This window comes from Nicotiana tabacum, chromosome 1 (assembly GCF_000715075.1).
Source record: "Nicotiana tabacum cultivar K326 chromosome 1, ASM71507v2, whole genome shotgun sequence".
Taxonomy (NCBI): domain Eukaryota; kingdom Viridiplantae; phylum Streptophyta; class Magnoliopsida; order Solanales; family Solanaceae; genus Nicotiana; species Nicotiana tabacum.
This window is the reverse complement of record NC_134080.1, coordinates 19,076,327-19,103,086: the sequence shown is the minus strand read 5'-3', so window position 1 is coordinate 19,103,086 and position 26,760 is coordinate 19,076,327. Positions and strand designations below refer to the sequence as shown.

The 26,760-nt window shown below is 40.7% G+C and overlaps 2 protein-coding genes across 2 annotated transcripts; both read right to left on the bottom strand.

Annotated features, from left to right (window-relative positions):
- Positions 1-2,775: 2,775 nt before the first annotated feature.
- On the bottom strand, positions 2,776-3,834 carry LOC142162039 (uncharacterized). The gene has a single exon (XM_075218341.1). The coding sequence runs from the start codon at positions 3,832-3,834 to the stop codon at positions 2,776-2,778; it is 1,059 nt and encodes a 352-aa protein (XP_075074442.1).
- Positions 3,835-24,937: 21,103 nt separating this feature from the next.
- Positions 24,938-25,393, bottom strand: LOC142162035 (14 kDa proline-rich protein DC2.15-like). The gene has a single exon (XM_075218337.1). The coding sequence runs from the start codon at positions 25,391-25,393 to the stop codon at positions 24,938-24,940; it is 456 nt and encodes a 151-aa protein (XP_075074438.1).
- Between the last annotated feature and the right edge of the window lie 1,367 nt (positions 25,394-26,760).

Sequence of the window (26,760 nt, the reverse complement as noted above, 5' to 3'; positions counted from 1 at the left end):
TTCTTTGGAGGAGGATTTGGTATCTTTGACTCAATCGGCCTCAAGACGTCCAACTGCCTTAACCTTTGAAACAGACTAGCATAGGACTCTCTAAGCGGGGTGAAAGTTTGTTTCTGCTGCTGGCTCTCTCCTATACTTTGGTCTTAATCGAAATTTGAACCAGTGGGGTTTTGATAGGGTTTTGGGGGTGGATAGGTATTTTGTGGAGCTGGGTATATATTCTACGGAGTAGGAGCACGCCATTGCGGGTAAGGAGGGGGTTGAGCATATGACTGTGCATGGTGAACAAGGTATTAGGATGGCCTGGCTGAGTATTGGGAGTTTTGCGGGGAAAAGTAATGTTGAGGTGGATTATATGGAGCTTGGGCGTAGGTTTGAGGTCGGGGTAGAGGATGGGTATATTGATGAGGCGAACCCCTCTGGCCATGCCATGATCCGGAGACAACCATAGCGACATCTTCCTTCTTCTTCTTGCCTAGCAAACTTCCGGTACCACTCTGGATTGCCTGGGTGGTTGCTTTTATAGCAGAATAGCTCATAATCTTACTCGACTTGAGCCCCTATTCCACCATTTCTCACATCTTCACCACATCATTGAAAGACTTACCAATGGCTGAGATCAAACGTCCATAGTAAGTGAGCTCCAGGGCTTGAAGAAAGTATTTAACCATCTCGTCCTCTTCCATTAGAGGATTGACTCGTGCAACTTGCTCCCTCCATCGGAACCCACATTCTCTAAAGCTTTCACTGGGTTTCTTTTCCACCTTGGTCAGAGATAGACGGTCTAGAACAATGTCTATTTTGTACTGAAAGTGTCGGGCGAAGGCCTGAGCCATATCGTCCCAGGTGTACCACCTGCTAGCGTCCTGGCGGGTGTACCATTCTAAAGCTTCCCCACTCAGACTTTGGCTGAAGTATGCCATTAGTAATTCATCTTTTCCCCCGGCGCCTTTCATTTTACTGCAATAACCCCTCAGATGAGCTACATGATCCCCATGGCCATCATATAAGTCAAACTTGGGCATCTTGAACCCAGCAGGCAGTTGGACATCGGAGAACAAACACAAATCCTTGTAGGCCACACTCACCTGGTTTCTCATTCCTTGCATATTTCTCAATGATTGCTACAGACTCTGTACCTTCCTAAACATCTCTTCTTGCTCTGTGTTCTTGGGTGGTTTGTCAGTTTCAACATGAGGCTTAAATTGGGGAGTGTAAGAGTAAGGATCTGGGACTTTGAAGATGGGCTTCAGTGCATAGTAGTGGGCATTTGGAGTGGGGAATGCGGGCTCACTAGAGGATCGATGGAGGGTATCTTGTGGAGGGGGCATAAAAATAGGAGCAGATGTCAGAGGAGGGTACGAGGTTGTTTTGGCTGGCGGAGCATGAACAGTTTGGGCTGAAGTGTCGGGGTAGTTGTGGTAAGGTGTAAAGCCAGGTGCGTGTTGTGGGGAAAGATCAATAGTATTGGGCATCTAGGATTGAGAGAGTGGTGGAATGGAAGTAGGGTTTTCTGTGTAGTTGGTAGGGAACGAGGGTGGAGGGTGTCCCTTAATCCAGGCCTGATACATTTCCGCCATCTGGTGCTTCAACCTCCAGACCTCCTCTTGCAATTCCGATTCCGACTCAACAATCTCCCTTGGTGGGTCTACAACTCCAGTGTCTGTTTCCTTGCTAGCCATGACTGTTTGATGCTTTGATCGGGTGTTGTATGGATGACTTGCCAGGATGCCAACAAACTAACCACCCTCCTGTAAATTGAATAAAAATAACAGAGGACAACAACACAAAACTGCCATGTTAGCGTTAGGGCATTTATCAAATAATAATATCACAGTACGTGTAATGCACCTAGCAATAATTAACAGTTCTAAAATGGCTTTGAGGTTTGTAGGGTCATATGGCATCATCCCAATCTGCTCATTTCAATCCTTCCTTCTCTTTCTTTTCCAACACCTCTTATCACTCTTTTCTCTTTTCCCTTCTCTTTTTATTTTGAACCAAAAATGATTTGATCGAACCTGATGTAGGTTGCATACGTATCATGTCCCTCATGAATCAGACCAAGCGTAGTTCTGGAAAAGTGATGGAAAATAAAATCTTTTTGGGATTTTTCATTTAAAACTTTTCGATACTAAAATACAAAGGGAAGTACGATAATGAAAGACATGACAGACTCGACTACACTATGACAGACTCTGACACTACCTAAAGGACTCAGTACTCCTAGACAAGATGCGAAAGTAAAAGACAACATAAGACAATCTCAAAACATCTAAATAGAATGGCTCCTCAAACTGCTCCTGAATGCAACAGTCGTGGATGGGATGGGTCCGATGAAGATCCGGATGGCCCCATCAATCCTGTCGAATCTAAGCTCTGTATTATACCCTGCAAGGACACCTCGAAGCTGGGAATGAGAATCCTGGAATGCGCGCCCGCATCTGGAAGGCTGACTATAGTAAGGTACTCACGGTGTTGTCCCATGTTCTCTACCAACTTTGCCAACTGTGATCTTAGTGACTGAAGTGTAGCTCGAACCCCAACCCTTTCTGCTGCATGGTCTTCCTATGCCTGGGTAAATCGATCCATCAACTGTCTAAGTAATATCCGTGAGGTGGCCTCCTCGTCAAATACTCCTCTAACACGTCGGGGCAATGGCCTGCTAACCCCTCGCTGAGTAGACTGTAGCCATATGAAGTACCCATGGGTATACCCAGGTGAATGTGGGTCAGCTGCTAAAGTATCCCTACCCATCTTCATTGCATGATAGGTCTAGATGTCGACCTCCCTATGCGGCATAGTGTCAAATTCCCTAATGAAGTCATGAGAATCAGGAATGTAGGGGACTTTTTGCCGCCTCCCTAACTGACGCATCACTCTAGCAGGGGTATATGGTCTAGTACACCAAAGTCCAATTAGTACCAAGAAGTCTTGCACGTGAGATCCTGCCAAAATCACATTCAAATCAATCCAAAGGTATGACCACAATATCTTCTCTTCAGTCAAGGATCCTAAGTAATCAACCCAATCCTGATCTCCGAGTGGTAAGGCAAACTTATCGAACGTCATCCTATGCTCGATCCACTTCACTCGATCTCTTAGACAACAGTCAATCACATCTTTCTCAAACATGGTGTCGGGGTGTAAGTGTTCTATCATCCACAGTTGTAGCAACAAGTTGATTCCTTCAAAGAACATCCCACCTTCTCGAATCCTGGTCAAAGCACGATAGATCTCTGCCAAAATTGTCGGAACCGAGGTGACCTTACTACTATGTTTATCATGGAAGAGTGCAAAGACTATTGACCCCAGACGCGTGCTAATATGTCTACCTTCCAAAGGAAAGACCAGGAGACCCAACAATGCGATAGCGAAGACCATAGGACGCCTCTTCTTCCAAGAATTATATGATATGGAAAATTCATCTACGAAGGTCTCATACCCAGTAGGACGAGCAAACCTCTCGAATAAAAAGTTCAAAGGTACCCAAGATTGATCTAGACACCCCATGTGATCTTCCAAATCCATCCCTATGATCTTAAGGAACTTGGTGCTTGAATGAGCCCTTGTGTAAATCAAATCTTTGTCTAGGTATGGCAGGCGGGTTAACCCGGCTATCTCAGCTAAGGTGGGTATCATCTCAAGATCCCCAAACTTGAATACTAGTTTCTGTGGGTCCCAAAATGTCAAAATTTCTTCTACAAGGTCGGGACGGGGAGTGATGTCCATCAAAGAAATAAGAGTCCCTAATTTACCCATCAAATCACGTTGCTCAAGTAATGTGAACATGTTCCACCATTTTACTAGCCTTCTAGGGACTTTGACCACCATCGATACTCTAATGTTAGTAAGTGGATCCATACCTGAATGGGAAAATCATGGTTAATGACTCAAGATATTATGTGACACCACAACATTTTCTAGGGGACGGTTGGGCTATTTCTACAAAATGGCCTGAGGGGCCAAAAGTGGCTAAAAATGCAAACTCAAGAAAGGTGACCTCAAAGACATGGGAATATCTCACTAAAGCTTATATGAATTCTAACTCTTAATAATCATGGCCCAAAATTAATTTGCAGAAATGACCCGTTTTGCAAAAACGGCCGATATGGCCAGAAGTGGCTAAAGATGCAAACTTGAAAAGGACGGACCTTAGAATAATATGACACCTAGTTGTGGACTCAAGATCCTAAGACATGGGTTATTGAACCACTTTTGCGAAAATGACCCCAATTTGCAAGAATGGCCGAAAGTGGCTAGAAATGCAAGATATGGCTAAGACCCCGCAAAGCCAAGAACCTAAGACACTAGGAAGACTGAACCCTATGTGGGTTGCCTACGTATCTCGCCCCGAGAGACGAGAATCAGGTTCGCGTAGTTCGGGAAGATTGGACATAGGAGAAAGCCTTTAAAAGAAATGCAACTAATTTGGAAAAACCATATTTTTTGTCTTTTTGGAAAATGATGGAAAATGTAAAATTTCTTTGGATTTTCTTTTTCTCACTTTTTTTTATTTTTGGAAAATGTAAAATCTTTTTTGGATTTTTCTTTTTCCCTTTTTTTTGAATTATTGGAAAATAATAGAAAAATGTAAAATCTTTTGGATTTTCTTTTTCATTTTTTTCTTGGATTTCCAAAAATTATAAAAGAAAAATGTGAGTGGGCCCTACTTGCCTCATTTTATACTTCGCCCTCAAATATTGTTGGTCCGCCAAATGACTCTTTTACCACTAAAGAAATGCAGCATGTAGCACATAAGGATGATTAAATGTCTTTTTGGGCCATAAGCCCATTTTGACAAAAATTGGATAGGCCTCCTACGATGGGACACGGTGCCTGGGACCGAGCCCTAACTAGGTGTAAATGACATGATGCAAATAAAAATGACCTAAAGGCTGACCCAAGTTTGGGGTTCACTAACAAGGCAATTCGGGGCGACACGTGGTCGATGGCGGCTGCTCTAGCTATCCGCCCACTCCACGCTCCCACGCCACCCCCCTAAAGACACGGGTGACTCACAAAAAGACTGTGTACGCTCAAACGTACTCCGGAAGACTTGTTGCAGAAAAAAGACCCAGGGTTATGCAAATGATAACAATTATAAAGCAATAAACACATAAAAAGAAATCTGTAAACAAATAAGCATCTAGAAAATAATAAAACAAAAATAAAAATCAAATAAAGCAAACAAACACACATAAAAACCTCAAACGAATATCCTAAAAAGCCAACAAGATCAAGTACTAGTTCGAACCTGCAAGTCCCCAGCCGAGTCGCCAGAGATGTCACACCCCCTTTTTTACAAACTCACAAATCCTCTTAAATAAATAAAAATATTTTGTGAGGCTCAAACGGGTTTTCAATTAGAAAGTGACAAAAATCCGTGTTCAAAAGGATTAACTTAGAGTCGCCACCTGACATTTGATTTCGGTGTGTCAGGTCACCGTTTTTCTAAAAAATAAATTTTTCTTTTAAAACACTAGGACTTCAAAACTTAGTCTGCACCAGAGATTCGGGTAAGGGGGTTCATTTGACTCGGGGAGAAGGCGTTAGGCACTCACCAAGTCCCGTAACTAGTACGGTGGCGTACTCGATCAAGTTGGCTTTTAAAATATTCGAATTGAGGTAATAACACACAAAAAAAAATAAACACAAAAGAAGCTCGAGGTCGTCCCCACCTAATAAAGAGAAAAATGAAAATAAAAATGAAAATACCATGAGTTCTACTATCGACCTCCAATTACAAATACCTCGGGGCATTCCCCAGACAAACTTAACTAAGGAAACAACCTCTCGCCTCGAAACCAATAAAAATCCTAAGGCTTGCCTACCCAAATGTGGTCGGCCTAAACATGCTACTAACGGGTAAGTTATGAAAGTAAAATAAATAGAAGAGTATTAAATAAGAGGAAAATTCAATTCATGCTCAAATTTGATTCGTTCTATTTAAACCCAACCCAACGATCCATACTCATCAACAAGAGATATGCGCACAATGTGATACAAGGCATTCAGAACAGAAAACACAAAGGCGAAGCAAACAAAAGCATACTTAAAGCATAACTCATAATATCTAATGCAAACAAAGAAATGGACAAATGCCCAACTGAAATTTTCCTTAATGACCGAGTAAGACAAAGAAACGGAATGACCACAATTTAATATGAGTTAGCAAAGTTAACTGCAGACTTTCCAATTTTGATTTTTTAACTACACTAAAAAGGAAGATTCATGACTGTAACTGAATATTAATGTTACTAACATTGCAATTTTAAGCTCCATTCCATAAGACCGTCTGAACCTCAAGTCTACTTTTTCTTTTTCTGTTTTAAAAACAATACTACTCATGTGAAATACCCCTTCATTTAACAGTATATTTAATCACATTTTAAAATATTTATAAAAGGGCAGAACACTAGAATACTCCAAATCTTACACAAAGCTAGTAAAAGATATAAACGCCAAGAATGAAAGAAAAATACTAATAGATTCACTGTCTCAAGAATTGGGTTCCAGTAAATACTTGAAGGAAATTCAGTCATGTTTTCATTTGTGACTAAAAATTGGCTAAATGAGCAGAGAATCACAATTTCGAAACCATACCAAATATTTGTTAACTAAAAATCTATTTGGCAAAGCTATGAACCAAAGAAGTGTTATTCACGTATAAAGGAAGAGATCAACTGTGTGACTCCCAAAATAAGTTATACCCATTAAAGTGAAATCTCAAGCTTAGCTTGAAAGGAGAAGCGCCATAAACCAAATCTAACGGACATCAATGGAGCAGTACTATATTTTTCGAAGAAACTAAATACGCCTCAGTGAGTTTAAGTTCATTAACCCCAAATCTCAGTGACGTGAAACCATTTCTATGGGCCGATATTATAGAATAACTTATCATCACACACAAGATAATATTGCCACCAATAGATAGAGGGAGAAGAATGAACCTGTTACGTCGAAGTTCTTCTAATTAACAGAGGAAAAATCCGCTACTACACACTTCTTTAACCCCAAAAATCCGACAAGAAATATCGATAGAATCGAACAAATGGATTGCAAGTAAGACCGCGAACAAGCCACGGATGGTTGCTTCAAAATCCCGCACGGACTCTAACAAATTCCATGTTTCAAGCAAAGATCGAAATCCAGAGAAGAAAATTTCTTTTTGTGTTTTCTTTTCTGATTCTTGATGTAAAATGCTAAATAGATGAAACTGATTATATATATATATATATATATATATATATATATATATATATATATAGGAAAACAAAACTAACCAAAAATCAGAGGAAAAAATCAAAATCGAAACCCTAGTTCTTACTTCTCTTTTTCTTTTTCTCCGACTCCCTCCCTCTTCTGTCCGAAAAATTCCGATATATATAGGGATCCTAGAAGCTTCTTCTTTCTCCCTTTCCAAGGAATTCGAAAATTATCTCCTCTCTTTTTTAAAAAAAAATCCGAAAAATACAAAAACCTTAAAGTAAAATCCGAAATTCTTCTATATAGACAAATTCTAGACAAGTGGAAGTCTAGGACCAAAGAATCTTAATCCTACAACCTCCAATTTTCCAAAAATTGTCTAAAAAGAATTTGAATTTGATTAATAGAGGGAAAACAATGATGGAAGATTGTGGTGAGTGAGGAGTTTGTTGTGATTTGGGTGACGTGGAGGGAAAGAATTAGAGGATGGGACCATGAGAGAAGGGACCACAAAACGCGTCACCGGAAAGGGAGTTTTCCGGCGACCGAACGCAGTGGTAGAGGCGTTGGGGTGGGGCGCCGTTTGGTTAGTGTTTAGGTTGAGGGTTAATGATTATAAGGTTATATTTATATGGGAGTGGGATAAAACATGGGCCATTGGATTAAAATTAATTATGGCCAGGATTAAAACAAATGAGTGGGGCGGGTCAGGCGGACTGGGTCGGCGGGTCAGGGGTATTGGGCTATATTTGAATTGGGCTCCGAACTTTACAAAATTGGGCCAAAAGCAAGCTAAAAATCCAATTTAAATACCTACAAAAATATAAAAACTCTTAATTGAAATTGATAAACTATTAGTATTAAAAATAAAAGCTAAAAATGAAAGTTGAAACTATTTTTTGGTAATTTTAAGGATTGTATTAGATTAAAAATAGGTTGAAAGTAATATATCTTTCTAAAATACCTAATACTAAATAAAATAAAAAATGAAAATATTTTTTTGTATTTTTCAATTTTTGTACCTTAAAAATAGAATTAAAACTAGTAATAAATTAAAATTCTATAGAAATAAACTCATATAAATATACTAAAAATACTAGGACTATTAAAGGTGATTCTAATGCGTGGGTCAAAAATAAATATCTACATATGGAGCTGCCTTCACTTGGTGGGAGGCTTTTGAGAGGCGTAGGCCTGTTGGTGCAGCATCCCTTACTTGGCAGCAGTTCTCCCGTTCTCTTTCTGGAGAAGTATGTGCCACAGTCCCGCAGAGAGGAGTTGCGTAGGGAGTTTGAGTGGTTGCGTTAGGGAGAGATGACTATGACGCAGTACGAGATGAGGTCCTCCAAGTTAGCTCGTCACGCTGTTTGGATGGTTCCGACAGATAGAGAGAGGATTAAGAGGTTTGTTGATGGCCTCACTTATTAGCTTCGTATTCTCATGATCAGGGATAGGGTGATTGGTGTTATGTTTGAGGAGGTTGTGGATATTTCCCATGAGATTGAGTCTGTTCGTCGCCAGGAGCGCGAGGAAAGGGAGGCCAAGAGGCCTCGAGGATCTGGTAGTTACAGTGATACTCCTTTGAGAGGTTAGTTTCAGCACAGCAGAGGTCGTCCATTCAAGCATGCTCAGCCAGCTCGCCCAGGTTGTCGTGGGGCGTCATCGGGTCATGGTTCTCACAATTCTCATCAGGGTCAGTCATCACTTAGTGCCCTTCCAGCTCAAAGTTCGTCCCGTGCTCCATTAGTCCAGGGCTCTTCTATGCCGAGTGCATCTGCTAGTCACTCCGGTGCGAGGGGTTCCCTTTAGTCCCCTTCTCCAGCACTTGGGAGTTGTTATGAGTGTGGTGAGATGGGTCATATGTGGAGGCAGTGCCCTCATCGTCTTGCGAGGTCATCTCAACAGAGGGGTCAGTCATTGGCTTCAGCGCCAGTTACTTCACCACCACCCGCCCAGCCAGCTAGGGGTGGAGGTTAGTCATCTAGGGGTTGCCCTAGAGGGGGAGGTTGATCAGGTGGCCGTCAGGCCCGTTTCTATGCACTTCCAGGCAGACCCGATGCTATTGCTTCAGATGCCGTTATAATAGGTATTGTTTCAGTCTGCCACGGAGATGCCTCTGTATTATTTGATCCCGGTTCCACCTTTTCTTATGTGTCATCATATTATGCTCGTTATTTGGGTACACCCCATGAGTTTCTTGCTTCACATGTTCATGTATCTACCCCGGTGGACGATACTGTTATTATAGACCGAGTGTACTGGTCGTGTGTGGTGATGATTGGGGGTTTGGAGACCCGTGTGGATCTTTTATTATTGTGTATGGTGGATTTCGATACCATTTTGGGCATGGATTGGCTATCTCCGTGTCGTGCTATTCTGGACTATCATGCTAAGACAGTCATATTGGCTATACCGGGTGTGCCACGGATTGAGTTGCGAGGCATGATTGATTATGTTCCCAGTAGAGTGATCTCCATTCAGGTTATCACAAGTTGAAGATCAGGGACTCGGATATTCTTCAGACAGCTTTCAGGACCCGATATGGTCATTATGAGTTCTTGGTAATGTCTTTTGGGCTGACCAATGCCCCAGCAACATTCATGCATTTGATGAACAGTGTGTTCCGACCTTATCTTGACTTGTTCGTTATAGTCTTCATTGATGATATTCTGATATATTCACGTAGTCAGGAGGAGCACGCGGAGCATTTGAGAGTTGTGTTGCAGAGATTGAGGGAGGATAAACTTTATATAAAATTCTTCAAGTGTGAGTTTTGGCTCAGTTCAGTGGCTTTCTTGGGGAACGTGGTGTCCAGCGAGGGTATTCAGGTTGATCCGAAGAAGATAGAGGCGGTTCAGAGTTGGCCCAAAATGTCCTCAGCCACAGAGATTCGCAGCTTTCTTGGTTTGGCGGGTTATTATCGTCGTTTTATTCAAGGATTCTCATCTATCGCATTGCCCTTGACCAAGTTGACTCAGAATGGTACTTCATTTGTATGGTCAGACGAGTGTGAGGAGAGCTTTCAGAAGCTCAAGATAGCTTTGACCATAGCTCCAGTGTTAGTTTTGCCATCAACTTCAGGTTCATATACCGTGTATTGTGATGCTTCGAGAGTTGGTATTGGTTATGTATTGATATAGAAGGGTAGAGTTATTGCTTATGCTTCTCGTCAGTTGAAGCCCCATGAGAAGAACTACCCCGTTCATGATCTGGAGTTGGCTGCCATAGTTCACGCATTGAAGATTTGGAGGCATTACTTGTATGGTGTGTCTTGTGAGGTGTTTACTGATCATCATAGCCTCCAGCACTTCTTCAAACAGAAGGATCTCAATTTGAGGTAGTAGAGGTTGTTGGAGTTGCTTAAGGATTATGATATCAATATATTGTACCATCTGGGAAAGGTCAATGTGGTGGACGATGCTTTGAACCGAAAGGCGGTGAGTATGGGGAGTTTGGCATATATTCCAGTTGGGGAGAGATCTCTTGTAGTTGATGTTCAGGCCTTGGCCAATCGATTCGTGAGGTTAGATATTTTGGAGCCCAATCGGGTAGTGGCTTGTGTGGTTTCTCGATCTTCCTTATATGATCGCATCAGAGAGCACCAGTATGATGATCCGCATTTGCTTGTCCTTAAGGACAGAGCTTAGCATGGTGATTCCAGAGATCTGACCATTGGTGATGATGGGGTGTTGAGGATGCAGGGCCTGATTTGTGTGCCCAAAGTGGATGGGCTTCGGGAGTTAATTCTGGAAGAGGCCCATAGCTCGCGGTATTCCATTCATCCGGGTGCTGCGAAGATGTATCAGGATTTGAGGCAGCACTATTGGTGGAGGAGAATGAAGAAAGATATTGTGGGATTTGTAGCTCGTTGTCTCAATTGTCAACAGAAAAAATATGAGCATCAGAGACCGGATGGCTTGCTTCGGTAGATGGATATTCCCGAGTGGAAGTGGGAGAGTATCACTATGGACTTTGTTGTTTGACTTCCACGGACTTTGAGGAAGTTCGATGCTATTTGGGTGATTGTGGATCGGCTGACCAAGTCTGCGCACTTCGTTCCTGTGTGTACTACCTATTCTTCAGAGCGGTTAGCAGAGATCTATATCCGAGAGATTGTTCGTTTGCACGGTGTCCCAGTTTCCATCATTTCAGATAGGGGCACTAAGTTTACATCGCAATTTTGGAGGTCTGTGCAGCGAGAGTTGGGTACTCAGGTTGAGTTGAGCACAACTTTTCACCCTCAGGCGGACGGGCAGTCCGAGCACACTATTCAGATATTGGAGGACATGTTGCATGCTTGTGTCATTAATTTCAGAGGGTTATGGGATCAAATTCTACCGCTCGTAGAGTTTGCCTATAACAATAACTACCAGTCGAGTATTCAGATGGCTCCATATGAGGCTTTGTATGGGAGGTGGTATAAATATCCAGTTGGTTGGTTCGATCCTGGTGAGGCTAGGCTATTGGGAACAGACTTGGTACAAGATGCCTTAGAAAAGGTGAAGGTGATTCAAGATAGGCTTCGTACAGCGCAGTCGAGGCAAAGGAGCTATGTTGATAGGAAGGTTCGAGATGTGTCCTACATGGTTGGCGAGAAGGTTCTATTGAAGGTTTCACCCATGAAGGGTGTTATGAGATTTGGGAAGAAAGGGAAATTGAGTCCTCGACTCATTGGGCTTTTTGAGGTGCTTTGGAGGATTGGGGAGGTGGCTTATGAGCTTGCTTTGCCACCCAGCTTATCAAGTGTGCATCCGATATTCCCTGTTTCTATGCTCCGGAAGTATATTGGGGATCCATCTCATGTTTTGGATTTCAGCACGGTTCAGTTGGATGATGATTTGACTTATGATATGGAGCCAATAGCTATTTTGGGTCATCAGGTTTGAAAGTTGAGGTCAAAGGATATAGGTTCAGTGAAAGTATAGTGGAGAGGTCGGCCCATAGAGGCTGGGAGACCGAGCGGGAGGTGCGGAGCAGATATCCTCACATGTTTGAGGCTTCAGGTATGTTTCTTGACTCGTTCGAGGACAAACATTTGTTTAAGTTGGGGAGGATGTGACGACCTGTCCAGTCGTCTCATGAGTTACTGCTCCGTTTTCCCCCATTTCTTCTTCTGTATGCTTTGTTTATCTGTGTTATGTGGTATCGGGTTGGTCGGATCGAATCTAGAATGATTTTGGTAAGGTTTGAGACACTTAGTCTCTTTTGAGGAAGCTTAAGTTGAAAAAGTCAACCAGATGTTGACTTATGTGTTAGAGGGATCGGATGTAAATTTCGATGGTTTGGTTAGCTTCGGGAGGTGATTTGGGACTTAGGAGCACGATCGGATTGAGTTTTGGAGGTTTGGAGTAGATTTAGGATTGAATTGGCGAAGTTGATATTTTGGCGATTTCCGGTTGGTAGGCAAGATTTTGATATAGGGGTCGGAATGGAATTCCGAGAGTTGCAGAAGCTCTGTTGTGTCATTTGGGATATGTGTGCAAATTTTCAGGTCATTCAGACGTGGGTTAGTTGGATTTTTTATCAAAAGCGTAATTTAGAAGATTTTGGAATTCTTAGGCTTGAATCCGATGCGAATTTGGTGTTTCGATGTTTTTTTGAGCGTTTCGAAGGTTGGAACAAGTTTGAATGAGGTTATGGGATATGTTTGCATGTTTGGTTGAGGTCCCGGGAGCCTCGGGTGAGTTTCGGGTGGTCAATCGAACCATTTCATGAAGTTTAGAATTTCCAAAAATCTGTTGCTCAGTGTTGCAGACAAATGCTCTTCGCGTTCGCGAGAGGTGAGCCGCGATGGAAAAGGGTTAGCTGGAGTAGGCTGAGACATTGGCCTTCATGTTCGTGATGGAGTTCGCGAACGGCTGGGAAATGATGCATCGCGTTCGCGAGGTCTGCTCCGCGTTCGCATAGAAGAAATTGGCCAGCTGGGTTTTGAGATATTTTGGTCATCGCGTTCGCGGGCGAGGGAGCGTGTTCACGAAGGTCTGTCTGGGTAAAGCATCGTGTTCGCGATGGGGTGTTTACGATCGCGAAGAAGAATTTTGGTCCACGGAATTTTTGTGCTTCGCGAACGTGAGGCCTTGACCGCGTTCGCAAAGAAGGAAATTTAGGCCTCGACAGAATGTTTAAGTACTCATCTTGTCCGCGATTTTGGGGTTTATTTTTTCCATTGTTGGTCATTTTTAGATCTTTTTGAAGGGGATTGAAGAGGGATTCAATGGGAATCACTTGGAGGTAAGATTCTTGGACTTGTGAATTCCACCTAAATAATCATGGAAATTTAGCCAAAAATTGAAGAACTAGGGCTTGCAAATTTAGACCTTTGATTGAGAATTTGAAGGACCATTTGAGGTCGGATTTCAGAACTTTTGATATGTGTGAACTAATAGGGATATAAGGAATATATTGATGTAAAAATTATCGAATTCCGAGATGTGGGCCAGGGGCCGAGTTTTGGTAATTTCGGGATTTATGTTATAAATTAATTATTTTCGCTTGGACTTTGTTCCCGTAGCATATTTTGACGTCCTCATTCTGATTTTGAATAGATTCGACGCGAGTGGAGGCCGATTCGAGGGGCAAAGGCATCGTGAGCTAGAGATTTGACCGGTTCGAGGTGAGTAATGATTGTAAATGATGTTCAGAGGGTATGAAATCCCGGACTTGCACATCGTTGAGCTATATTGAGGTGACACACACGCTTGATGACGAGCGTGGGGTCGTGCACTATTGGGGATTGTGACTTAGTCCGTCCTGAATTACTATTTTACCGCGTATTTGACTGAAATCTATTTGCTATCATCATGATTTGGGCTGAATGCCATATTTGGGCCTTGTTCCAACTATTTAAACTCTTCGGGGATTTATACTGGTATTTCCTCACTGTTTTGAATTCATACTTGAACTCAGTCATGTCATATTTTACTATTTTTCGTACTCAGCCATATTTACTCTATTTTAACACTTACATGATCTTTAAATGATATTTTGGGTTGAAAATCATGTTTTAGTATTGCCTGAGTTGCTTGTGAGGATTTTGACTGAGTAAGGCCGAGGGCCTATGTTGTGAGGGAACATTTGATACTAATTATGAGGCCGAGGGCCTGAGATATGTACGCCACGAGGTGGCTTGATTAATATGAGGTCGAGGTCTTAGTGATGATGCCACGAGGTGGCTTGATATTACGTTTGGGCCATAAGGGACCCCTCCAGGAGTATGTACACCCCCAGTGAGTGCGGGTACCCATTGTGATGTGAGATTGAGCCCGAGGGGCTGGTACTGTCCTATGTAATTGCCCGAGGGGCTGGTATTGTTCTGAGATGTTGCCCGAGGGGCGGAATTGTGGATACTGTGCCCGAAGGTCTAACCTTTATGTGTTTATTTTCTTAATTAACTGTCCATTACCTGCTTAATTGTTGAAAAAGGCTTTTCATGAAATTACATTTGATATAAAGGATTTTTGCTTATCTTCCACTAATTCACTGATTTTTAAATGGTTTTACTGCTTCATTATAGAATGCTTTGTGCTTCACGTGATTTCTTGCTTTCAGTCTTTATTTACATTTGTTACTCACTGAGTTGGAGTACTCACTTTACTCCCTGCACTCCGTGTGTAGATTCAGGCATTGCTGATCCTGCCAGTGCGAGTTGAGAGCTTACGGTAGATATCGGAGTCCATGAGGTAGTTATTTGGCGTCCGCAGTTCCGTGTTTCTCCCTCTTTATCATTTCTATCTCTTATCAGACATTTGTAATGGCTTGTAGACTTTTCAGACGTGTATTAGGTTTTATAGATGCTCATGACTAGTGACACCCCGGTATCGGGCTGTGTTTGGGTTGTATTCCGCATATTATACTAGCATTTGCTTAAACTTTGGTTTATTTATTCATGTTTAGACTGTTTCTAAATGCGTAATTGTTAATAAATTGGAGAATGGGAAGTGTCGGCTAGCCTTGTCTTCACGAGAGGCGCCATCATGACCGGGTCCGGGTTTAGGGTCGTGACAAGTTGGTATCAGAGCCTAGGTTACATAGGTCTCACGAGTCATGGGCAGGTTTAGTAGAGTCTCACGGATCAATACGGAGACGTCTGTATTTATCCTCGAGAGGCTGCAAAACCTTTAGGAAAACTTCATATTCTTGAAATTCTTGTCGTGTGAATTTGCTGGTCCGAGTACTAAAATTTTGTTGTTCTATTCTCTCACAGATGGTGAGGACACGCGCTACCGGTCAGGATGGACGACCACCAGTACCACCAGCCGTGGCCACCAGAGGCCGAGGACGCGGCCGTGGTCGTGGTAAGGGCAGAGCAGCTAGGGCAGCAGGAGTGTCCTTTGCCTCGTATTGATGATCTGTTTGACCAGTTACAGGGTGAACGAGTGTTTTCTAAGATTGAATTACATTCAGGTTACCATCAATTAAAGATTTGGGAGTCAAATATCCCGAAGACTGCTTTGAGGACTCGGTATGGTCATTACGAGTTCCTTGTTATGTTGTTTGGGCTAACTAATGCCCCAGCAGCCTTCATGCATTTGATGCACAGTGTGTTCTGGCCATATCTTAACTCGTTCGTCATTGTCTTTGTTGATGATATTCGGGTATACTCCCGAAGTCGGGAGGATTATAAGCAGCACCTGAGGACAGTGCTTTAGACTTTGAGGAAAAAGAAGTTACATGCAAAGTTCTCGAAATGTGAGTTTTGGTTGGATCCCGTGGCATTCTTGGGTCATGTGGTGTCAAGTGAGGGGATACAAGTAGATCCGAAGAAAGTGGAAGCAGTGCAGGGTTGGCCTAGACCATCCTCAGCTAGAGAGATCTGTAGTTCTCTTAGATTGGCAAGTTATTACCATCGATTCGTTGAGGGATTTTCATCTATTGCAGTACCTATGACCAGGCTGACCCAGAAGGGTGCTCCATTCCAATGGATAGAAGAGTGTGAGGCAAGCTTCTAGAAGCTCAAGACAGCTTTGACTACATCCCCAGTTCTGATATTGCCTACATGTTTGGGGACTTATACTGTCTATTGTGATGCCTCAAGGATTGGCCTTGGAGAGGTATTAATGCAGGACGGTAGGGTGATTGCCTACGCGTCCAGACAGTTGAAGGTACATGAGAAGAATTATCTTGTCCATGATCTCGAGTTAGCTACTATTGTCCACGCATTGAAGATCTGGCATCATTATTTGTACAGTGTTCCTTGTGAGATCTATACTGATTACCAGAGTTTGTAGCACCTGTTCAAGAAAAAGGATCTTAATTTGCGCCAGAGGAGGTGGTTAGAGTTGCTGAAGGACTATGATATCACTATCTTGTATTACCCGGGCAAGGCCAATGTGGTGGCCGATGATTTGAGTCGTCGGGCGGAGATTTTGGAGAATTTGGCTTATTTACTAGCAGTGAAGAGGCCCATGACGATGGATGTTCAAGCCTTAGCCAGCCAGTTTGTGATATTGGATCTTTCGGAGTCCAGTCGGGTTCTAGCTTGCGTGGTCTCTCGGTCTTCCTTATTTGATCGTATCAGGGAGCATCAGTATGATGACCCTCATTTGCTCGTCCTCAAGGACAAGGTTCTGCACGGTGATGCCAGAGATGTGACTATTAGTGATGACGAGGTATTGAGGATGCAGGGTCGGGTATGTATACCCAATGTTGATGGGCTTCGGGAGTTGATTCTAGAGGAGGCCCATAGTTCGCGGTATTCCATCCATCCGGTTGCCGCGAAGATGTACCAGGATTTGAGGCAACACTATTGGTGGAGGTGGATGAAGAACGATATAGTCGGGTTTGTAGCTTGGTTCCTCAATTGTTAGCAGGTGAAGTAGAAGCACCAGAGACCGGGTGGGTCGCTTCAGCAGATAGAGATTCCGGAGTGAAAGCGGGAGCGGATCACCATGGACTTCGTAGTTGGGCTCCCACGGACTTTGAGAAAGTTCGATGCTATTTGGGTGATTCTGGATTCGCTGACCAAGTCAGTGTACTTCATTCCTGTGTGTACTACCTATTCTTCGGTGCGATTGGCGGAGATTTATATCCGGGAGATTTTTCGTCTGCATGGTATTCCAATTTCCATCATTTCAGACAGAGGTACTCATTTCACATCACAGTTTTGGAGGGCCATATAGCATGAGTTAGGTACTTGGGTGGAGTTGAGCACATCATTTCACCCCCAGATAGACGGAAAGTCCGAGCGCACTAATTAGATTCTTGAGGATATGCTCCGTGCGTGTGTGATGGAGTTTGGAGGTTCTTGGGATCAGTTCTTGCCACTGGCAGATTTTGCCTACAACAACAGCTATCAGTCCAGCATTCAGATGGCACCATATGAGGCCTTGTATGGTAGGCGGTGTAGATCCCCGATGGGTTGGTTTGAGTCGGGTGAGGCTAGATTATTGGGCACAGACTTGGTTTAGGATGCTTTGGAGAAGGTTAAGGTGATTCAGTATAGACTCTGTACAGCCCAGTCCAGACTGAAGAGTTACACAGACCGGAAGGTTCGTGATGTTTCCTATATGGTTGGAGAGTGGGTTCTGCTTCCGGTTTCGCCTATGAAGGGCGTTATGAGATTTGGGAAGAAAAGGAAGTTGAGTCTGAGGTTTATTTGTCATTTTGAGATACTAAGACGTGTTGGGAAGGTTGCATATGAACTTGCCTTACCTCCCAGCTTGACTGGAGTTCATCCGCTATTTCATGTTTTGATGCTCCGAAAGTATCACGGCGATCCATCACACGTGTTGGATTTCAGTTCAGTCCAGTTGGACAAAGATCTATATTATGTTGAGGAGCCAGTAGAAATATTGGACAAGCAGGTTCGGAAGCTGAGGTCAAAGAACATTACATCAGTGAAGGTTCAGTGGCGGGGTCAGGCGGTTGGGGAGGCGACCTGGGAGACCGAGCAGGATATGCGCAGTTGTTACCCTCATCTTTTCACCACTTCAGGTATATCTCTATGCTCGTTCGAGGATGAACGAATATTTTAAGAGGGGGAGGATGTAACAACCCGACCGATCGTTTTAAGAATTAACGCTCTGATCCCCTATTAACTACTTTCCTTGTGCTTGTTTCTACTATTTGATTTGTCGGGATGATTTGTTTTGAGTTTCGGAGTGTTTTGGGACACTTAGTCTCTAAAAGAGAGTTTAAGTTTTAGAATTTGAACCGTAGTCGGAGCAGTATGAAGACGGGCTCGAAATGTAATTTCGACAGTTCTGTTAGCTTCGTAGGGTAATTTCGGGTTTAGGAGCATGTTTGGATTGTGTTTTGGAGGTCCGTAGCTTATTTAGGTTTGAAATACCGAAAGTTGAATTTTTGAAGTTTCCGGTTCGATAATGAAATTTTGATATCAAGGCCGGAATCCGATTTCGAGAGTTGGAGTATCTCCGTATTGTTGAATGTGACTTGTATGCAAAATTTGGGGTCAATCGGACTTGGTTTGGTTGGTTTTATCATCGGATGTAGGATTCTTGAGATTTCTAGTTCATAAGGCTTGGATTGGAGAGTACTTTGTGGTTTTAGCATTTTTTAATGTGATTCGAGGGTTGGAATAAGTTCGTATGATGGTTTAGGATTTGTTGTCATGTTTGGTTGAGGTCCCGGGGGCCTTGGGTGTGTTTTGGATGCTCAACGGGTCATTTTTGGACTTATAGAAGTTGCAGGTTTTCTGTTGTTGTGTTGCAGAGAAAACCTTCATCGTGTTCGCGGGAGGGTTCTCGCGTTCGCGTAGAGCATCTGGGTGAAGAAGCTAAATCATGCTTCGCATTCGCGATGATGCCCCGCGTTCGCGAAGGTGTGGGCTATTTGGTCTTTGCGCTCGCGACATGGTCCTCACGTTCACGTAGGGTCCGCCAGTGTAAGCTACGCATTTGCGAGTGGACCCTCGCATTCGCGAAAGAGGAAATACTGGCCAGTGATTTTTGTGCATCGCGTTTGCGATAATGGACTCGCGATCGGGAAGAAGGAATTACCTGCGTAGATTATAAAGTTTCAAAATCGAGGGTTCAGCTATTTTTATAAGAACTAGAGTTTGGGAGCTCGGATTTGAACGAGATTTTGAGGGGTTTTCAGATATATCAATTGGGTAATGATTCCTAAATCCTTTTGGCTTATAACCCATTAATTTAAACGTGAATTCATCATCTAATTTCGGATTTGGGGTGAGAAATTGGGGGGAAACTTGGAAAAGTTCTTAGGCCTAATTTTGGGGTAGATTTTGGTATCGGATTGGAGTAATTTTGGTACGAGTGAATGCGTGAGTGAATAGGGGTTCATAATCCGTAACTTTTACCTGATTCTGAGATGTGGGTCCGGGGGACTTTTTGGGCAATTTTCTTAATTTCGCGTGTTAGCTTCGAATTAATTAGTAGAATTAGTTACTTGAAGTTATATTTATATTATGCAATTGATTTGAGCCATTTGGAGTCGAGTACTCGTGACAAGAACGTGATTTCGAGTTGATTGAGCTCGTTCGAGGTAAGTGGCTTGCCTAACCTTGTGTGGGGAAACTCCCCTTAGGATTTGGTACTGTTGTTATATGAGTGTCATGTACGTGAGGTGACGAGTGCGTACACGTGCTAATTATTGAAAAACTCATTTTCATTACGTAAATATCTGTATTTTTCTTGTGATTAAGCAATACTTGTAATTGAAAACTCCTGTTTAGCTTAGGAAAATCATGTTTATGTGATTTAATTGTCTTACCTGCTTTAATTGCCTATTTGTACTTTGTGCAGCATATTAGAGTAGAATTTCCTGCTTAATTCTAGAATAAAACCGTAAATTCTTCTGAGATTGTTGTGTGTTTGCTTTGGGACTACGGATCGGTATTCGGGTAGATCCCCCTGCATATTTATATTTGGGACTACGGGACAACACCCGGTAGATCCTCCTATACTGGATATTTACTTTGGGACTACGAATTGGTATTCCGGTAGGTCCCCCTGCACATTTACGTTTGGAACTACGGGACAGCACCCGGTAGATCCCCCTGTACTAGATATTTTCTTTGGGACTAATGCACATTTACGTTTGGGACTACGGGACAGCACCCGGTAGATTCCCCTATACTGGATATTTACTTTGGGACTACGGATTGGTATTCCGGTAGATCCCCCTGCACATTTACATTTGGGACTATGAGACGATATTCCGATAGATTCCCCTGTTGCTATTTCTGTGTACTGAGGTATATCCTTTCTGTGTCTTTAATTCTTTATCGACTGTTAGTACTTTAATCATACTGTTTTACTTCATACTGCTTACCCTGTCATATATATATATATATATATATATATATATATATATATATATATATATATATATATATATATATATAACCAGTAGGGCCCTGACCTTCCTCGTCACTACCCGATCGAGATTAGGCTTGACACTTACTAAATACCGATGTGGTGTACTCATGCCCTTCATGCGTATGTTTTTCATGTGCAGATCCAGGTTCTTCGGCTCAGCCCTACCATCCTTGAGGTGAGGCGATTCTTCAGAGACTTTGAGGTATATCTGTTGCGTCCGCAGACCGAGGAGTCCCCCTTCATTCTCTCTTGTAGTTATAGTCCTTCTGTATTTACTTTGATTTAGACATTCTAGAGTTAGAGCACTATGTAGTATCCTTAGCTTGTGATTTCATGAGATTCCGGATTTTGGGAGATTTTTTCAGTTAAGAGTGTGTATTTGTATATGCCGAGCGGCATCTTATACATTTTCATTATGTTTACCAGCAGTTTTTATTAGTTTTTGTCTGTTGTTTTCCCGTTTCTGCAAAGCTTACCTAGTCGTAGAGACTAGGTACCGTCACAATAGTTCACGCAGGGAAAACTGGGGTCGTGACAATTAATTAATGAGAACAAACAACGTAAGAGAATTCATAAAGAACTTTGTAGTTCTTTAATATTTACCCATGTGAATTCTCTTTTATATTTTGCACATCATACTTAAATTAATATGACTAAACCAGCCATGCCAACTGAATATCAATAAACTCCAAGTTTATTATGATATGGGTTTTATATCAATAAACATTCAGTTTAATCTGGTATTATTTTATTTGTGTGGTACAAACTGGAGAATAAAGCGGGTAGTTTTTCACATACATATTATCCCGCTACAAGTTGTAGTAATAGAAGATATTAAATCTTTCTTTTATTTATAGTCTCAATATAATCAACCGCTTTTGCGTATACTTTGGAAAATGAATAAATTTCTTTGATACTTATTACAACACAATACCTTATTGGTAATCAATTATGTTTCTCCAAAATAGTATAATTGGCTCTTGCAGAGTTCTCAATTAATTTTGTAGTACCACATATTCATCAACATCCATATGGTGAATATCTCTTTTAAAGAGAAAATTATACCATTATGGTTATGGTCAAAATTATATGCAAGATATGTTTCTTGCATTAATGTTATTTTTTAATAATCACATTACCAAAATATTTTGGCATGCAATAGGTACGTGACCAATGACCATTCATGCCATAATAATGACATTATTTTTAATATCATCTCAGACCTCCTTTTAGAGGTGCGTGTGGTATATTCACTACCACTAGCACGTTCATATTCTTCTAAGAATGAATATGTATTCATAAATCAGATGTTGTCACATTCACATCATGAATGGACCATAATCATCTATATGTGCTTTATAAAATCTCATGTCAAATCGATGACAAATATTACTTTCACAGAGTGAAGGATTATTTTGAGAACTCTTATTATTCTCATTACCACAATGATGACAATTATAATTTCGTCTATTGCCACGTGCACATCCATTGATACCTTCATGGCAATAGTTTTGTCTTCCTTCAGACTTATCACATATTGCTATTATATTCTCTTAAGGGAATGAGAATGGAGCAAATTCAACGGGGCGGGTTTTCACTTCTTGTGCTCACGATCATACATGACTTTGATCATGGCAAGACATAGAAATTTTACCACTTTGGGTGGTTATAATTTCTTTCAAACTCTGTTAGAGTTATAATCAAAGTTTATTGTCTTCGTTTGTATTTAAAATCAAATTATAGAATTTAAAAGAGAAAAATAAGATAAAATACTTGCCTTAAATCCAGAATTTAATCATGAAGGAAGTTCATAGAATAATTGACAATCATTATGCTCAATCTCAAAGCTTCTACTCAATTGGTTACAGTCTCGTGCTGATAACGTGTTATAAAACAATAAAAGAAGAAGAAGAAGAAGAATATTGCAGAGAAAAGTAGGGAGAGAGAATTTTTATTGATCTTGGAGTGATTTACAATGGAATACAACCCCTCTATTTATAGGGAAAAAGTTACTTAGCCACCAAGTAACAAACCCTAATATCTCTCTAAAATATAGACATTCACCTTAAATAGAATTCTATTTATAACACTAATCAAATACTAGAAAATATTTTTCGGAAAATTCTTTTTACTCACCAACCAAATAAGGAAAAATAAGTGATAAAATCACTCATTTTCCATAAAAACATTTTTCCCTAATACCAAACACACCCTAAATTTGCGAATTTTCCTTTTTGCAATTTCCGTACGCCGTCCATTTTGGTTTGATTTCGATTCGACAATTCAAACTTTTATCGAATTTTGTATACCCCTAGTTTGGAATTCCAGTGTCCATCTATTTCTAAGTATATTTCCTCTTCTAGGTCTCACCAATATTATGATGATCGGACATTTAGACGTGACATGTAAATGTTTGAGATCGAGAAAGTTTTTCAGAATACCTATATATGTTTTAAACATTTTGTACCAACACTTAATTGAAGCTAGAACTTCCTTAATATTGCAGTCTAATTCTTTCCACGAATCACCTGGCCATTCCCACAACAGAGAAATGTTACTATTTAACCAGAAAATAAGAATTTCTGTCAAAACTTATTTTATGAAGTACTCGGGCTATTGATAATCAAATAAAAGAATGTTTTTGCAATGAAAAAGGAAAATTAGAATGAAAAATAGCAAAGCAATAAAGCAAAATAAACAAGTATATTCCAATAGTAATTAGAACGTGTCCATACAAATGCCATTTCTCTTCCTTTTATAGCTATTTTTAAGTACAACGTCTTTTTCCTCTCATAATCGAGTCATTATGAGAATTTAATGACATTAATAAAATGTTATAATTGGCAATCGTAACTGTTTCGTGAGGATTCTGTAATATTTCTGATCATTCATGCTCATTAATTGAAGATTAGCGAATCTGTACTTTTTGTTGTCTTGATTCATTCCATCGGTGTATGAAGAGACCCGAGTGACCGTTTCTTCTTGTCTTCTAGACGCTTTGCTCGTACTTATTAAGACTCGCATCTCTTTAAGTATTGTTCGTCAACTGTCACTTTTCTATTGATCCATGTGTCTTGCTATGTCAGCCACATAATTAATTTCAAGTGTAATATTGATTTTCCCCTTACTTTGAACATATCCTTCTTTCCTTTCCTTTTTTTTTACTTAGCGCAACAATTCAAGATATCTATCAGAATCCAGTGAGTAATTAAAAATGTATATGTATAGGGTAAAATATGTTATATTAAATGATCACATAAGAAAGTGACACGTGGAGACGAAGATAGATGATGGCTGAAATCGAAGGCAACGATCTCGTCTATTATGTGAGAGAATGATACTCATAAAGATAAAATAAATGCTTGCCACCAGGTAGTATTTATGAAGAATATTCTACAGCATTTAGTATACTGCTCGTTACAAAAAGATATGGCATTCATGCCCGCTGTTACACATTCTTCAATGACCCTCATAATTGACATTAAAGAGGGGTTTGATCCCCGGACCTTGTTCCTTAGATCCAGCTATAAATAGTGAGCTCCATTACCATTGTAAAAGACACAAATTTTCTTGAAAAGATACGCCACATTCTATCCAAATCTCAAGGTTAAGTATCACATTTTCATCTAATTTGTCTATTATTTTAGGATCAAATTAATTCACTTGTTTATAAACCACGTATAAATTCAACTGGACCGTTTTACGGGTAAACAGTACTATAAAACAACTCTAGAACTGATGAAAATTAAATCGAACGTTTTCTAGTCTAGATATATAAAATGGAACTGGTTGAGCAAACTAACTACGTACAATTTTTGACAACAGACGCAACTACTGAAGCCTGAAGAAAGAAGCTAGCAGCTACAGTTGCTGCATGAAGCTTCTTTCAACTTTTGTTTTTTCTTTCTCTAGGCGATTCTTGGTTCGTACAAGATGCATGGGGACAGAAAAATACAAATCTGTTACTGGGATTTCTATTTAAAAGAGAATTTTACACAATCTAGTCACCCCCAAATCAATATAACTGAATCTGTGATATATATATATATATATATATATATATATATATATATATATATTTTGTTTATTTGACTAGCGACTGTAATTAGTTTTTAGTCGACCGGCCTAAAAATATCATGTAAAAACCAGCTTTTAAATGAGAAACTAATTTGTCAGCCAATTTTCGAATCTCAAATATGTGATATCAAAATAATTAGGTGTCACGCGGAAGCTGATAAATGAAAGCAAACCTTGAATGACGATAAATGACTTAACAAGACAACCACCTAACAATATTATGAATCTTTATAAGATGTCATTTTATTAATAATAAAATTCGGATACAATCATAAGCATAAAATACCAAACTTGCTGAAGAAAGACAAATGAAAAGCTTCTAAATAAACAAGGAAAATAAAGAAAACAGCAGCTTATGCGCATTGGAAGTTCTTGGGGGCATACTTTCCACAGTTGTTGAGCAACAAACTGAGGGAAAGAGGGACATTTAGGTTAATTCCCAACACATTAGCTTTAATGGCAGTGCAAAGGCAAACAGCAGCATCAACATCAGCAAGTCCTTGAATTAGAGAGCAACATTCAGTCTTGGCTGGGCTACTTCCAATAACAAGGTGCACCAAGTCATTCAACAAGTTGGCACACACTTTTAGCTTAAGTGTGTCCTTAGGGCACTTACCCTTAGATGATGGGGTTGATGGGGTGGATGGGGTAGAGGGGGTAGGGGTAGGCTTGGGGTGGGGTTTGGGGGTAGGGTGGGGCTTGGGGTGTGGGGGTGGTGGGCATGGGACATCAGTGGAACTAACCATAGTGAAAAAGAGAATGTTCAAAGTGAGAAGAAGGGCAATGGAGGATGCAGCAAACTTAGCCATTTTGTCAGTGTTAATTAGCACTCTCAACTATTGATTGAATGTGACTAATACAGTGAAAATGCTGTGTGCTTGGTGTTTGGAAATGATAAAATGAGTGGGTATTTATAGGTGGATATTCTGATTATATTTTTCTTCTAATTTCAATTTTCTGAAATTAATGAAGAAAATTGCGAGAGTCCCATGTGGCCACATTGCAGGGAAAATTATAGAGAAATATCAAGACAAGCTGGCCAATGCAACTTGAGATAGACTATTATGGGTTATAGACTTAGTAGTTTTGTGAATGTCATTAGTTGTCTATTATCTTCTTCCTCAACGATAAATTATCCATCCTTTATTTTCACATGGGACTTAGATTATTCTCTTTAATTATTTGAACATTGTTCTTCAACATGCTTGACCTGTGCCAAGATCTGGATCCCATCAACATCAATATTTTTGTTCGTCTTGGAAACTAGTAGCTCTCCAGCCTAAGCGTTTCTAGGAATTGTATGTACACTACCAAGAAGTTTCTTCATTTATATTTTGCTACTGATACCCATTGGCTAATATTTAATTTTTCTTAATCTGACAGCAATATAAGTGACGCCCTATCCCAAACAAGCTAGGGTTGATTGTGGAAAATACTAGAAAGTTTCTATATTTTATATCATCGTTAGCAACTCTAATACGGTTAAAAAACTCCTAAAAATAATAGTATCATAAAGTAAACATATTAACATGACTAAAACATATTCTCAACTAATTGGTTTCAAGTTCTCGTCCGAAAAAGAGAAGAAAAAAAAAGGCAATATTGCAATTGATGCGTATAAACATTATTAAGCTACAGTTAAAAAAATAATTATCGTTCCGCATGCTATATTGATTTGACAACAGCAAGTTACTTACGAAAGTAACAAAGTAATTGCTTCCACAGCAGGACAATATATTATACCGTAGAGAATGACACGCGGAAACAATTAAGATTAAGCCGTGATACAAAAGTGATTTAACGGATTAATAATGTGCTAATTCAATAATCAACCTTAATAAATAATAACGTGCTAATCAGAAAGGAACATCCTGTGATCGTGGGTCGTGTGACTTATGTTCGAATGTCCTAATTAGAGGAGAACAATTACTTTTTTTCCTCTCTAGAACAGGACTTAATTCCAGCATGGACAGGGGCGGAGCCACCATGTTCCCTACGGGTTAAGGTGAACCCAGTAGCTTTGGTTCAGATTCTATATTTAACAACAACAACAAACTCAATATAATCCCATAATTGGAGTCTTGGGAGGGTAGTGTGTACGCAGACCTTATCACTACCTTCTGAAGATAGAGAGGTTGTATGTTTCCGATAGACCATCTGCTAAGGAAACACTAAA